Source organism: Hippichthys cyanospilos, chromosome 15 (assembly GCF_059441005.1).
Source record: "Hippichthys cyanospilos isolate Australia breed blue-spotted pipefish chromosome 15, RoL_Hcya_1.0, whole genome shotgun sequence".
Taxonomy (NCBI): Eukaryota; Metazoa; Chordata; class Actinopteri; order Syngnathiformes; family Syngnathidae; genus Hippichthys; species Hippichthys cyanospilos.
The window spans coordinates 18,160,959-18,176,362 of record NC_142383.1 but is presented as its reverse complement, the minus strand read 5'-3'; the positions used below and the strand labels follow the sequence as shown (position 1 = coordinate 18,176,362).

At 41.0% G+C, this 15,404-nt stretch overlaps 3 protein-coding genes across 4 annotated transcripts; all 3 read right to left on the bottom strand.

Annotated features, from left to right (window-relative positions):
* Positions 1-127: 127 nt before the first annotated feature.
* LOC148412103 (uncharacterized) lies at positions 128-8,511 on the bottom strand. The gene is made up of 6 exons (XM_088435498.1): positions 8,133-8,511; positions 7,049-7,894; positions 5,624-5,770; positions 4,259-5,454; positions 2,503-2,707; positions 128-2,059 (listed from the first exon to the last, which is right to left on the bottom strand). Exons 1-6 carry the CDS (start codon positions 8,191-8,193, stop codon positions 858-860), a joined length of 3,657 nt encoding a protein of 1,218 aa, XP_088291624.1. The 5' UTR covers positions 8,194-8,511; the 3' UTR covers positions 128-857.
* A 410-nt stretch (positions 8,512-8,921) lies between these two features.
* LOC148412102 (uncharacterized) lies at positions 8,922-11,353 on the bottom strand. Of its 2 annotated transcripts, none has more exons than XM_088434600.1 (2): positions 10,938-11,353; positions 8,922-10,648 (listed from the first exon to the last, which is right to left on the bottom strand). In XM_088434600.1, the coding sequence occupies exon 2, from the start codon at positions 10,644-10,646 to the stop codon at positions 9,576-9,578; it is 1,071 nt and encodes a 356-aa protein (XP_088290726.1). In that variant the 5' UTR covers positions 10,647-10,648; positions 10,938-11,353; the 3' UTR covers positions 8,922-9,575. The 2 variants fall into 2 exon arrangements, with proteins under 2 accessions (XP_088290726.1, XP_088290724.1); XM_088434598.1 differs by having other exon boundaries at positions 10,948-11,353.
* Positions 11,354-11,677: 324 nt separating this feature from the next.
* Positions 11,678-13,846, bottom strand: LOC148412101 (uncharacterized). Its single transcript, XM_088434590.1, has 2 exons — positions 13,445-13,846; positions 11,678-12,976 (listed from the first exon to the last, which is right to left on the bottom strand). Exons 1-2 carry the CDS (start codon positions 13,503-13,505, stop codon positions 11,835-11,837), a joined length of 1,203 nt encoding a protein of 400 aa, XP_088290716.1. The 5' UTR covers positions 13,506-13,846; the 3' UTR covers positions 11,678-11,834.
* Positions 13,847-15,404: the final 1,558 nt, after the last annotated feature.

Here is a 15,404-nt window from a genome sequence, read left to right as displayed (position 1 = left end):
AAGTCGATTTCAATCAATCCTGTTTTATTGGGTAAGGATCACAATAAAAAAATAATGCTATGAGTGTTTTAGCACAGATGATATTTCTTGACACTTGTATCCAAAACATTTCCAAGAAACTTCAAAGTAGGGCTTGAAATTATTTATTTGAGTTTGTTAATAAAGGGAACGTGTCAATAGACCTTGGGTGATATTATGCACTATGTTGTACCTAATATATTCAAATGGAGCAAATACTAAAACAAAACAAAAAGTTGATTTGAAGGTCTGGTGTGTCAAAGTTCTTCATATACCATTATCTCTCACTTGTGAGGATGTAATAAGACAAGGTGAAAAGATCTTTTTTTCTGCTATTTGACTTGTCAACGTTGAAGTGTTTTTCAACAGTTTTCTTTGGCACCTAATTATTTTTCCAAAAAGAAGTTGGGATTGAATGTAGTTATTCAGAGATAAAAAGTATCGTATGGGCATTCGCATTCAGAAATGCCAGACCAAACCATCGACCAATTTCAGTGTGCGGGCCTCTCGGCTTGGCTGAAACCACATTTTGAATTAAAAAAAAAAGTCAAGAGCAAGTTAACACTCACACCACATGCACATATTCATTTGATGGTAGGTGCCCAACAAATCTAGACTTGAAGGAATTTACATGGCTGCAGAAATTTTCAGTATTTACCTCATTCCTTTACATGAGCTTTTTATCCAAATCGACTTATAATCAAGGACATAATAAAAGCATAGGATACAATTTAGGTGAGATCTGTAAAAGAGCATCACATACAAAATATCTATTGTGTTTCTTTGAAGCTTTGAATGGGCACGACCTCACAGAAAAGCAGTGAGAAAGTGCCAAAGGACTAAAGCTTATTATTATTCTCACCAATGCATTTATGGGTCTTAGCTCCAATCTGCTGTGAGTATCTTTTACCACAGATTGAGCAAGAAAAAGGTTTCCCACAAGTGTGGGTTCTTGTGTGCTTTTTTAAGAATCGCTGGTGAGAAAATCTTTGGTCACATATCGTACAGGGAAAAGGTTTCTCACCAGTGTGGGACCTTATATGCGGTATCAAGCTTGCCCTAGCAGCAAAACGTTGACCACAAATCGTACAAGGGAAAGGTTTCTCACCAGTGTGGGTTCTGCTGTGTTTAACCAAGTTCCCTTTTGCGGAATATCTCTGACCACAAATCAAACAGGCAAAAGGTTTCTCGCCGGTATGGATTCTCATGTGTTGTGCCAAGTTGTCTGATCTAGAAAATGTTTTACCGCAAACAGAACAGGCAAAGGGTTTCTCACCAGTGTGAGTGACGCTGTGTAAATTCAAGTGTTGCTTTTGAGAAAATCTTCGACCGCAAACGGAGCAGACAAAAGGTTTCTCACCAGTGTGGGTTCTGCTGTGTTGAATGTAGCCTCCTTTGTCAGAAAATCTTTTACCACAAACAGAGCAGGAAAAAAGTTTCTCGCCTGTGTGGGTTCTGTTGTGAATATTTAAGTTTCCCCTTTCAGCAAACCTTCGTCCACAAACCGAACAGACAAAAGGCTTCTCGCCAGTGTGGGTCTTTGTGTGTCGTCTCAAGGTTCCTTTAAGAGAAAACCTGAGACCACAAACCGAACAGACAAACGGTTTCGCTCGAGTGTGGGTCACCATATGCTGCTTCAAAATGAACTTCAGGCCAAAGTTTTTCCCACACTGAGAACATTTCCAGCGTTTGCCGTCAGGGTGATGTGGCATCTCACCTTCCCAGTCTTTATCATCAATGTGAGGTGAGTGTGTGTCATCACCATCTGACATTGGAGCTAACCAGCCGTCTGCTTGTGATCCTCCACCAAGCTCATCATCAAATTCTGTTGCCATGTGTTGACTGGAGCTTGGTGGATCCGCCTCTTTCTTGTCTTCATCGTGGCTTTCTTCATCTTCAATCTTCACATTGAAAGAAGTCACCAGCAACTCTGTGAAATCTCCCTCCTCTTTTATCAGCTGCTCCTCTTTTTTGATGTTGGGGCGCTGCAGCTGCCGTTCTGGCTTCTGAAGCTCAGGACTGTTACATTCTTCACTCCGTTCTGCAGAAAACAGGACGCAACTTGGTTTGGTAGTCAGTTTGTTGTCGCTTTGATGTTGTGTAGTTTATATTTTAGGTCGTCCGACAGGCCACGTGATAGAAATAGCAGTGTTGGGACTGCAGCCGCCTTGACGGTGTGCTGGTAAAGGTTTCATTTGGTTCAAACGTATAACGCTAAGCCAATATTGATTTGTTTTATTTATAGTGGACGATGACATACCAAGCAAAATGCAAGATATCAAACGCCAAGAGGGCGATACGAAAGACGTCAAAGCATAAGCTTTGGGTCAGAGTTGCCAATATTTATGTCAGGCCGTGTGACATTTGAAACGGGCGACAGGACCAGACTTTAGTATCTATAAACGTGGCATCACAAAGTGCCCGTAGAAGATGTTGCTTAAAATAAATCAAATATCGCAAAGTAATGATATGCACGTAACAAACCTGCTCGGCTTAACACAACTCGAGGCTGCATGCGAAGCTTGTCAAGCGGTTGACCTTCTTGTTCCCCGTTCCCCTCTTGGCCACCACAAAGATCATCTTCGAGCTTCACTTTCATTCCTGCGCACGTTTTCCGATCGCTCCTGGTGTCTTCGGAATAACTGTGACGATCAAAACACCCGTCTTTGTCGGCGGCTAGCAAGCTAAGCTAAGCTAAGCTAGGCCGCGAAGTTTAGACAAGCAACTGAGACGACTTTAACCTATAAATTAAATAAGCGAGTTCAGTAAAGTAGCCATGGATACTCATTGTCAACGTTCCAAAACTTTCAGTTCGGATTCAAGGAGAACAATTTCGTGAAATGCGTGTGGGTTCATGGAAAAAAACCCACAAAGCCTGAACACGTTATAAATGCAATCTACGGCAAGTTCACTAGGACAAACGTCACTCTAAGCGAAAATTATAAAATTACCACGTTAAATGTCAGTAAATTTGAAAGGTTCTTACGGTGTAAGTTCACCAAATACTGACTTCTTTTAAAAGCAAATACGGTGTTTAAAATGGAGTGTTATTATTTTAAAAGGTATATTGGTAAACTTCTTACAGTGTAACTTCACCAAATACTGACTTCTTTTAAAAACAAATACAATGTTTAAAATTGAGTGTTATTTATTGAAGAGGTATATTTTTACATCTCCAAACATGTTTATTGAAGGGATATAAGACATTTGCAGAGGCGTTCTTTATTCAGGATCAAACTGAGGGACAATTTTTCCTCCCTCCACAAAAGGTCAATGACTCCGGGTAAGGGTCACAAAAAATACATATTTCGTCGAGTATTTTAGCACAAATATATTTCTACACATTTGTAAACAAAAGATCTATCAGAAACTCCAAATATAATAATGCAATTTTTTATTTGAGTTTATTGATACAGCGAGAATGTCAAATGTGTTTGGGTGATATTTTCTTTTTTGTAACAATAACAAAATTGAGCCTGAATATGTCTTCAGTGTTGATCATCACTCTGGTATCACTTTTGGATCTGCACATGCACTGGCAAAAGGTCCCCCCCCCCCCCCCCCCCCCACACACACACACACAATAAAATAGAACAACCCCCTAAAATCATTTTTAAGAGAAAAAGCCATTTTATGTACAGACTGTTTTGACAGACTGTTTTGACAGACAGCTAGCACTGTAAATACTAGAAATCAGGTGAGAAACTCAACGCCATTTGGCAATGGTCAAGATGGGTGAGAAAAGCAGAGGCTTTTGTCATGCAAACATGTGGAGAACACTGCTCCCTGGTGGTAGGATGACAAAGTGCTTGATTTGACATGTGCTGTTGCCGGATTTTTGTTTGTTAACGTCACAGAGGATCATCTAAATTGATCAGTCATCTTAGGTGAGAAGGTTTTTTTTTCCTTTTCTACAAAAAGTGGGCTCCATCAAGCGTTAAACTATGGTTACGTATTGTTTTCTGGATTTCCAACGTTTAGCATCAAAATGCAGCCGCGAGAATCTTGACAAGGACGAGAAAGTTGGAGCATATTACCCCGGTACTGGCCAGCCCGTATAATGTACATAACATTACATTAGATTTTTATCCAAAGCGATTTACACAATAAATGCATACAATGCAAGTTAAAATAGTCTCGAATACAACGTCTACTGTGTTTCTTTATATTTGAAGCTTAGAAGGGGCACAGGCCTCTCAAAAAAGTAGTGAGAAAACGCCAAAGGAATAAAGCTTCCCTATTTGCTCTTATTCGCACCAATACATTTATGCCTCTTAGCTCGAATCTGCCGTGAGTATCTTTTACCACAGACTGAGCAAGAAAACGGTTTCCCAGCAGTATGAGTTCTTGCGTGCATTTTCAAGTATCGCGGATGAGAAAATCTTTGATCACATGTCAGACATGGAAATGGTCTCTCACTGGTGTGGGACCTTGTGTGTGCGATCAAGCTTGCCTTAGTAGCAAAACGTTCACCACAAATCGAACACGCCAAAGGTTTCACGCCGGTGTGGGTTCTGCTGTGATTTTTCAAAGTTGCGCTTACAGCAAACCTTTGACCACAAATCGAACAATGGAAAGGTTTCTCCCCAGTGTGGGTTCTGCTGTGATTTTTCAAGTTCCCGCTTACAGCAAACCTTTGACCGCAAACCGAACAAGCAAAAGGTTTCTCGCCGGTGTGGGTTCTTGTGTGTAATCTTAATTGGTCCTTTCTAGAAAACCTTTGATCACAATCCAAACAGACGTAAGGTTTCTCACCGGTGTGAATTCTGTTGTGTTTGATGTAGTCTCCTTTGTTAGAAAATGTTTTACCACAAACAGAGCAAGGAAAAGGTTTCTCGCCTGTGTGGATTTTGTTGTGAATATTCAAGGTTCCCCTTTCAGCAAACCTTTGATCACAAACCGAACAGGCGAAAGGCTTCTCGCCAGTGTGGGTCTTTGTGTGTCGTGTCAAGGTTCCTTTAAGAGAAAACTTGAGACCACAAACTAAACAGACAAACGGTTTTGCACCGCTGTGGGTCACCATATGCCGCTTCAAATTGTACTTGAAGCCAAAGGTTTTCCCACACTGAGAGCATTTCCAGTGTTTGCTGTCAGTGTGACGTGGCATCTCACCATCCCAGTCTTTATCATCAATGTGAGGTGAGCGTGTGTCGTCACCATCAGACATTGGAGCCAACCGGCCGTCTGCTTGTGATCCTCCGCCAAGCTCACCATCAAATTCAGTTGCCATGTGTTGACTGGAGCTTGGTGGATCCGCCTCTTTCTTGTCTTCATAGTGGCTTTCTTCATCTTCAATCTTCACATTGAAAGAAGTCACCAGCAACTCTGTGAAATCTCCCTCGTCTTTTATCAGCTGCTCCTCCTTTTTGATGTTGGGGTGCTGCAGCTGCATTTCTGGCTTCGGAAGGTTGGGACTGTGATATTCTTCACTCAGTTCTGCAGAAAACATGATGCAAGTTATTTGGTAGTCAGTCAGGTCTGTTGTGACTTTGATGCTGTCTGTCTACAGTATTTTAAACATGGTATCACAAAGTGCCCATATAAGATGTTACTCAAAATAAACTCTAGAATGCGATTGTAAAGTAATGATATGCACGTAACAAACCTGCTCGGCGTAACACAACTCGAGGCTGCATGCGAAGCTTGTCCGTCAGTTGACATCCTTGTCGCTCTATCTCCTTTAGGGCATCACAAAGATCCTCTTCGAGCTTCACTTTCATTCTTGCACGCGTTTTCTGCTCGCTCTTGATGTCTTTTGGGCCACAATGTTGATCAAAACACGCGTCTTTGTTGGCAACTAGCAAAGTAAGCTAAGCTAGGCTAAGCCAGGCCGCGAAATTTAGACGAGCAATTGAGACGGCTTTAACCTTTAAATTAAATAACCGATCGGAGTAAAAAAGCGATGGACGCTCTTAGTGGAGGTTCCAAAACTTTCAGTTCGGATTCAAGTGAAAATTTTCGCGAAACGCGTGTGGATTTGTGAATAAGCTACTAGAAGTCTGAACGCGCTGCAAGTGAAATCTACGGCAATTTGACTTGGACAAAAGTCATGTAAACACCACACCGTATCCCTTTCAAGCTCCAAACAAGTCAATAGAATTAATCAGTGAGAGGGGATAAACCACATTTGCAGAGGCGTCCTTTACTTAGGATCACACTCGGGGACAATATGTCATCCCTCCAAAAGGAGTCAATTACTCCAAAGTCGATTTCAATCATTTTTTAATTATAATTATTGGGTAAGGATCACAAAAACATTGCTTTGAGTTCATTTGTGTTACCACAAATGATATTATCGACACTCGTATACAAAAGATGTCTATGAAACTTCCAAGTAAAACATTTCATTTTTTATTTGAATTCATTGATAGAGGGAGTCCTTGGCTGATATTTTCTCTTTTGTAACAATAATTAAATTGAGACTGAACATGTCTTCAGTGTTGATCATCACTATATTGTTCCAAATACATTCCAAAGGAAAAATTGTAGCAAATGCTGAAAAAAAGCTAAAAAAAAATAACATAAGAATGCCAAACACTTTCAGATCTTCAAGTCCACAAGCCCTAATACTAGGCGCCCAACAAAGCGGGGCATGAAGGGAATTTACACGACTGCAGAAATTTTCAGTATTTACTTCGGGGTTTTTTTTTACATCAAATAAATTGCATTACATTCTTTTTTATCCAAAGCCACTTACAATTGAAAACATATTTAAAGCCTACAATACAATTTAGAAGAGACCAATAAAAAAGCCTGGAAAACAAATTGTCAATCGTTTTTCTTTGAATCTGAAAATTTAAATGGATATACACATTAAAGTCTGATGAGAATGTGCTGAAGGACTGAAACTTCACTAATCAGTTATTCTGACCAGTACATTTGTGCCTCTTAACTCCACACCGTGAGAATCGTTTAACACAGACTGAGCAAGAAAAACGTTTCCCACTAACGTGGTTTCTTGTGTGCGTTATTAAATTTTCCTCATGGGCAAATCTTTGACCACATATCGTACAAGGAAAAGGTTTCTCACCAGTGTGGCTTCTGCTGTGATTCGCCAGGCTGACCGATCTAGAAAAAGTTTGACCGCAAACAGAACAGGAATAAGGTTTCTCGCCAGAGTGAGTTCTGCTGTGTGTGTTCAAGTGTTGCTTCTGAGAGAATTTTCTTCCGCAAACAGAACAGGCATAAGGTTTCTCACCCGTGTGAATTCTGCCGTGTCTAATGTAGGTTCCCTTGGCGGAAAATCTTTTACCACAAACAGAGCAGGGAAAAGGTTTCTCGCCTGTGTGGGTTCTGTTGTGAATGTTCAAGGTTCCGCTTTCAGCAAACCTTTGACCACAAACCGAACAGACAAAAGGCTTCTCACCGGTGTGGGTCTTTGTGTGTCGTCTCAAGGCTCCTTTAAGAGAGAACCTGAAACCACAAACTGAACAGACAAACGGTTTCGCTTGACTGTGTGTCACCATATGCACTTTCAAAACGGACTTGAGGCCAAAGTTTTTCCCACACTGAGAACATTTCCAGCATTCTCCGTCAGCGTGACGTGGCGTCTCACCTTCACGGTCTTCATCGTCAGTGTGAAGAGAGTGTGTGTCGTCACCATCCGACATTGGCGCGAACCAGCCGTCTGCCTGCGATCCTCCGCCAAACACACCATCAATTTCTGATGTCATGTGTTGACTGGAGTTCGGAGGATCCGCCTCTATTTTGTCTTCGTAGTGACCTTCATCACCAATCTTCACACTGACACAAGTTGCCAGGCACTCTCTGAAATCGACCTCCTCTTTTCCCAGCTGCTCCTCCTTTTTGATCTCGGGGCAATGCAGCTGCCAATCTGGCTTCTGAAGATCAGGACTGTGAGATTCCTCACTCAGTTCTGCAGAAAACAGGATGCAAGTTGATTTTGGTAGTCTGCCTGTTTTATCTTTGATGTTGTGTATTTTACATTTTCAGTTGTGAGACGGGAAAGCATCAGATGCACACAGTCCGTGTTTGCGTTGTCGACAACAAACGTGCCCATATAAGATGTTCGTAATTAATGCACGAATGCTGTTGAAACGCACTAACGAAGCCCGCAACTCGAGGCTGCTTGCAAAGCTTGTCTAGCAGTTTACCTTCGTGTCTCCCCTTCTCATATTGCGCTCCACAAAGGTCCTCTTCGAGCTTCACTTTCATTTTGCGCACGTTTTCCACTCGCTCGTGATGTGTTCTAGGCCAGCGTGTAGATCAAAACACACGTCTTTGTTGACGGCTAGCAAGCTAAGATATGCTAAGTAAGGAGACGTTGAGCAATTCAGACGACTTTAAGCTTTAAATAAAATAATGGATTCGACTAAAGTAGCGATGGAAGCTCACCTTTGGAGTCCAAAACTTTCGGTTCGGTCTCAAACCGCATAATTTCGTGATAAGCGTGTGTAAAAAAAACAAAACAAAAAAAACACAAGAAAAATCAACACGCAGTTTTGTGCAATCTACGGCGAGGTCTTTGGGACAAACTTCAAATGATCAACACCGTTGTAGATGGGCACCAACAATTTACCACTTTCAATGTTTTCCTATATTTTTTAAATTTCTTTTAGCGTAACCTTTTCAATTGCTTACTGTAAAGTAGCAAGGGACGCTCAACGTCGAAACATTCAGTTTGGATTCAGGCCGAATAATTTCGTGAAACGGAGCTTCACGAAAGCTTGAAAGAGCAGAGAGAAACTTTAGATCATGACCACATGGAAGTGGATTGAACACACACGTTAAACACGCTAAATAATATGAGTGTTTTCAAAGTTTGTTAAAGCATTACTTCATTCAAACGCTTACTTCTCACAAAAAGCACGTGTTTAAAAGTTAGTATCTTTTTGACAAGTATAGCTCCACATTTCTAAGTATGTCAAAGGAATGACTTAACAAAAAGTGTACTGTACTTTATTCAGGATAACACTCAGGGACAGTTTATCATCTCTGCATAAAGAGTCAAAGTTTCTCAAGTCGATTTCATTCAGGCATTTGTTTCATGGGTATGCATCACAGAAAAAAACGACATGTAGAGCTTTGGCTGTTGTAACACGTGCTAATTCTAGAAGAATACAATACAATTCAGTCAAGATCAGCAAATGAGTATCTCAAATTTTTAATAACAATTTGTCTTTTGTGGACAGCCTAGTGGCTTGTGAGAAAGCGCAGGACGACGTCCATATTGAGCTGAATGCCAGATTATCGCCATCGACAGATGTCAGTGTGCAGCACATTTTGAAAATAAAATACATAAAATGATGAAAAAAGGCGAGAGAAGTTGTTGTTTAGCTGCTTTTTTGGGTGTTTCCTGACAGTTTGAACGGTTATTCGTGCAGTCTTTTACATTGGAGCCTGCTCATTCTGGGATACCTTTAAGATCATCAACTTAGTAGACTATTGCCGTGCTTCCGGGAAGACTTCCAAATAAAAGCGTACCTAAGGTATTTCGAATCATTGGTCAATCAATGGGATTTTTGGATTTCAGGGTGCACTTGAAAGATGTGCTATCTTTAAAACATAAATGCTGAAACGACATCATATAAAATTCACTAATGACGGATATTCTCACCGGTACATTTGTGCCTCTTAGCTTGATCCCGCCGAGGGAATCTTTTCCCACAGACTGAGCAGGAAAAAGGTTTCTCACCGACGTGGGTTCTTGTGTGTCTGCTCAAGATTCCCTTTCTTGAAAACCTTTGGCCACAGACCAAACAGACAAAAGGTTTCTCACCAGTGTGAGTTCTTGTGTGTCGTCTCAAGGTGACCCTTTGAGAAAACCTTTGACCGCAAACTGAGCAGGCAAAAGGTTTTTCACCAGTGTGGGTCCTTGTGTGTTTTATCAAGTTTGGCTTACAGGAAAACCTTTGATCACAAATAGAACAGGGAAAAGGCTTCTCACCAGTGTGGGTTCTGCTATGAGTAATCAAAGTTTCTTTGACAGAAAATCTTTGACTACAAACCGAGCAGGTAAAAGGTTTCTCGCCAGTGTGAGTTCTGCTGTGTTTAATCAAGTTTCCCTTTCGAGAAAACCTGTGACCACAATCTGAACAGGAAAACTGTTTCTCACCAGTATGGGTTATTATATGTCCTTTTAAATTGGATTTTTGAGAAAACCTTCGATCGCAAACCAAACAGGCAAAAGGTTTATCTTCTGTGTGAGTAAACATATGTCTTTTTAACTTGGACTTGCTGCCAAATGTTTTCCCGCACTGGGAACATGTCCAACGTTTGCTGTCACTGTGTTCTTCATCATCATCTTCAGTGTGAGGAGAGTGTGACGTTGTGTCATCATCATCTGACATTGGAGCTAACCAGCCGTCTGCCTGTGATTCTCCGCCTTGCTCAGCATTAGTTTCTATTATCATGTGTTGAATGGAGCTGCTGCTTGGGGCCTCCGCCTCCCTGTTGTCTTCATATTGTTCTTCAGCTTCATGCTTCACTGGGACATCGGCCGTGTGCAACTCCTCTTTTAAGTGTGGTGCCAGATGCTCTTCTTTTTTCATGTTGGGGTTCTGCAGCTGCTGCTCCTCCTTGTTGCCAACAGGGGACTCGAAGTCCTCCTGTTTAACGTTCAAACACTCTGGGTCCTGCAGCTCAGAACTGCGATCTTCTTCACTCATATCTGCAGGACAGAAGTAGGGCTGTCACTAACGAAAATTTCAGTCACACGTGTTTGCACAACAAACATGAACTGGTTGCAGGACACACAGAGAGGAACGAACATTCATGCTCACAAACACACCTAAGAACATTTTTTTTCCAATATTACATGATTTTGGGGAATGTTAGAGGAAACATTGGTCGCGGAAAAACCCGCGCGGGCACGGGGAAAAAATGCTAACTTCACACAGGAGGGCTGGAATGGGAATCGGAGGCTACACTGAAATGCTAAGCTCTGTCTTGATTAGCACCTGGACAAACCTGCTCGGCGTAACGCAGGACGAGGCTGCTTGCAAGGCACGTCCAGCAGATGACCTTCTCGTCGCTCCTCCTGACCTCCACAAAGATTATCTTCGAGCTTCATTTTGATTGTTGCGCAAATTTTCCGCTCGGTCTTGATGTCTTCTGCGCCACAGTGTCGATTAAAATCGCGTCGGTATTATCGGCTGCTAGCAAGTAAAGCTAAGCTAAACGGAGCTAAGCTAAGCGAGTCGGAGACGATTTTAACTCGAAGGTTTAAAAGAAAATAGGATGCTTGGATAAAGTATCGGTGAACTCTCGGCACCGAGTAGTCGCAACTTTCAGTTCTGATCAAGGACGAATAATTTCATAAAACGTGTGTGGATTCGTTGTAAGGATAAGAAGCCTGTACAGCATGTCCACTGGGACAAACCTCATGTGACACACACGAACAGTATTTCATTGTTTTGAAAGTTTCTTGCAGCCTAAATGATTCAAATGCTGACTTACTATAGAAAAGCAACGCGTTTAAAGGTTATTATTATTTTGTATATATTTTGTACAACTCTAATCAAATAAATAAAGTAACGCAATGCGAAAGGTTTTTATAGAAACGTACCTAATTCAGCTCACACCCGGGGACGATTTTTTCATCTCTATGTCAACGTTTTTTCGAAGTTGAATTCAATTAATCATTTGTTTAATGGGTTTGTGTGACAGTAGTTGGTGTATGTTAGCGGAAAAGACTGAAGATCTTTCTCCAGGGTTTATTTGCAGAAAATTATACAAATATTATACAAATCATGAATTCAATCAGTGGTAGGCGGCCAACAAATGCTAAGATGCAAATCAAAGTTGTACTTTATCAAATAAGTGCTAAAATGACATCATAACCTTCACAATACCCATCACAAATCACTGTTATTCTTACTGGTACATTTATGGCTCTTCACTTGATACCGCCGTGGGAATCTTTTACCACAAACCGAGCAGGCAAAAGGTTTCTCACCAGTGTGGGTCTTTGTATGCTGGCAAAGGACTCCCTTATCCGCAAATCTCTGACCACAAAGGACACAGGTAAAAGGTTTCTCGCCAGTGTGAGTTCTCGTGTGTCGTTTCAAGCTTCCATTTTGAGAAAACCTTTGCCCACAAACCACACAGCCAAAAGGTTTCTCACCGGTATGGATTCTTCTGTGGTTAGTCAAGCTTCCCTTATCCGCAAATCTTTGACCACAAAGAACACAGGTAAAAGATTTTTCACCGGTGTGGGTTCTTGTGTGCCTGATTAAGTATCTTTTTCTAAAAAACCTTTTACCACAAACCGAACAAACAAAAAGTTCTTTCCCGGTGTGAGTGCTTCTGTGAGTAACCAAGCTTTCCTTTAAAGCAAATTTTTGATGACAAACCGAGCAGGGGAAAAGTTTCTCATTAGTGTGGGTTCTGCTGTGTTTAACCAAGTATGCCTTTCGAGAAAACCTGTGACCACAAACTGAACAGACAAACGGTTTCTCACCAGTGTGAATGACGGTGTGTTCTTTTAAGTTTGACTTCTGAGCAAACCTTCGATCGCAAATCAAACAGGAAAAAGGTTTCTCTCCCGAGTGGCTCATCATATGCTGTTTCAAATGGTACTTGCGGCCAAAGGTTTTCCCACACTGAAGACATGTCAAGCGTTTGCTGTCAGCGTGATGCGTCATCACACCTTCTGACGGGTCATCGCCGTCTTCGGCGGGAGGAGAGTGTGACATCGACTCGTCACCATCTGAAATTGGAGCCAACCAGCCGTCTCCTTGTGATCCTCGATTTTGCTCGCCATCACTTTCTGTTGTCAAACGTTGATCGGAGCTGCTAATAGGAGGCTCAGCCCCGCTGTTCTCATCATATTGTTCTTCATCTTCACTCTTCACATTGAAACCAGTCACGGGAACCTCACTGAAAGCATCCTCTTCTTCTATGTACGGTGGAAGCTGCTCCTCTTTTTTGATGTTTTGGAGCTTCAGCTGCAACTCTGGGTTCTGCTGCCCCGGACTGGGGTCATCGTCCGTCGGGTCTACAGGAAACAGTACAACACTTGATTTGGTAGTCCATCTGTTGCGACTTTGATGTTATGTATTTAATATATTGCCATCACGTGCATCAGATAAGAGTAAGAATAGCAAAGTTGGCACCAGCTATGCAGCTACATTTGCAGTAAGCTTGTAAAGATTTCATCAAATGGCAAGGCGTATGTTTTGAGTCGTGGGACGACTGAACATCTTTGACCTGTGATTCCAGCATGTACAAATGTGACATTATACAATATGCACCATTAAATATATGGTACACGCACTGATTAGGAGAAACCATCAGATGCACACATTCCGCAACAATATTTTAGACGTGGCGTCACAAAATGCCCGAATCAGACGCTGCTCAGAATAAACTCAGGAATACTTTTGAAGACTATTAACCAACAACGTGACAAACATTCGCCGTAACTCAATTCGAGGCTACTGGCAAAGCTTGTCTAGCAGTAGACCTTTTTGTCGCTCGTTGTCCTCTTGGGCGGGACAAAGCTCCTCTTCGATCTTCACTTTCATTCTTGTGCACGTTTGTCGCTCGCATGTGCTGTTTTCTGGGCCAGTGTGTCCATAAAAATGCGACAAACCGACAAAGGCGTCTGTTTTGATAGCGGCTAGCAAGCTAAGCTAAGCTAAGCTAAGCAAGGCCGAGGGGTTACGACAAGAGCCGAGGAAATTCAACCGCACACGATAACGCATCAAATAATATTATGATTGTTTTACTTTGATATCTAATGACGCAATACGAATAAGCGTCAAAGTTTTCAGTTCGAATTCAGGACAAGTTCCGCGTATGAACGAAAGTGGCTTGAAAGGAGTAACGCTTTGTCCAATCTACGGCAAGTTGCATTGGACAAACTTCGTTTAGTTTCACGCTGCTGACTGAAATGACCCAATTTCCATTTTGTTTGCGCCTATCCATTAAAATTGAAGCAAACGAGATACTATGCGAACTATTTATAACTAAGCTTTCCAGATACCTGGGAAGCACGGCCACAACGAGAAATTATTAGAAATGGTGTATTTTACTGTAATTTATTCAGGATCACAGTCAGGGGCAATTTTTCATCTCACCACACGGAGGCAGTTTCTCCTAAACTTAATTCTAGCAATTATTTTCTCACTGGATATGGACGTCACAAAAAAATGCAATGAATGTTTTATCAAGAGTGCTCATTCTCGGGAGACTACTAAAAAAACACTCGGAACACAAGAATTGAGAAAATACAAGAAGGTTAATGGAATAAAAAAATGCAGATTACTTCACACTCCCTTCCGTTGCGATTAACTACAATATTGGACATGTAAAAAATATAAATTTTCAAAAGTAAAGTTATGTGAACCTAAAGGGAGATTGAGTCCTTTTCATTTAGATATTTAAATAATTTTGTTTAAGGTGGATTGTATAGACATAAAACTATAAGTGGGTTGAACCCTGGTATGGATATATGTAAGTGTAGTCTATATGTAAGTTTTTGTTGCGTACATATTTAACAAAGCTATTTTCTATATTATCTCATGTGTCTATTATTCAATTATGTTTTTTTTTCTTTGAATACAATAAATGGACGTGCATTTAGTGTTAAGGACCATCACTGTTTTGCACTGAATAAACCCAAAAGGGTCATCTGGAGAAAATATGCTAAAAAAAAAAAAAAAAAAAAAAAAAACATGAATGTGAGACTTAAGATTTGCAAAACTAGAGATTTTGTTCACTTCAATCACCACTTATTCACAAAATCAGATGGAGTGTCAATGTATGTTACCCAAAGAAATTAGGGTACAATGTGGAAGAGAATCCTTGGAAATATATTTATGAAAAAAAACCTCAAAATTAAGTCAAATTAGACAGTTTAAACGATCAATGCTTGAAACAGATCAACAATCGGACACATAATCATAATTCATTCAGTGCTCAGTCTGTGTTTTTCAAGGCTTACAAATACAGGTTTAGATACACAAATTGTGGATCAGTGCGAGCATGAGCTGAATTTTAGGCACCCAACAAAGCTAATGCGCACATGAAAGTTATGGTTTCTTATAACAAAAACGTCAGAAAGACATCATAGCTTCGCTGATCACTGCTTAGTGTGATCCTGGCGTGGCAACCGCAATCTGTTGCTCAATTTGTGACAAAAGGTTTCTCACCAGTGTGTGTTCTTGTGTGTTTGATCATGTTACCCTTACAAGAAAACTTTTGCCCACAAAAGGAGCAGGCAAAAGGTTTCTCACCAGTGTGGATTCTCATGTGTTGTCTCAATGTTTCCTTTCTTGAAAATTTTTGACCACAGACAGAACAGGCAAAAGGTTTATCACCACTGTGGGTCCTTAAGTGTTGTCTCAAGGCTCCTTGTTGAGAAAATTTTTGGTCACAAACTGAGCAGGCAAAAGGTTTCTCACCAGTGTGTGTTCTTATGT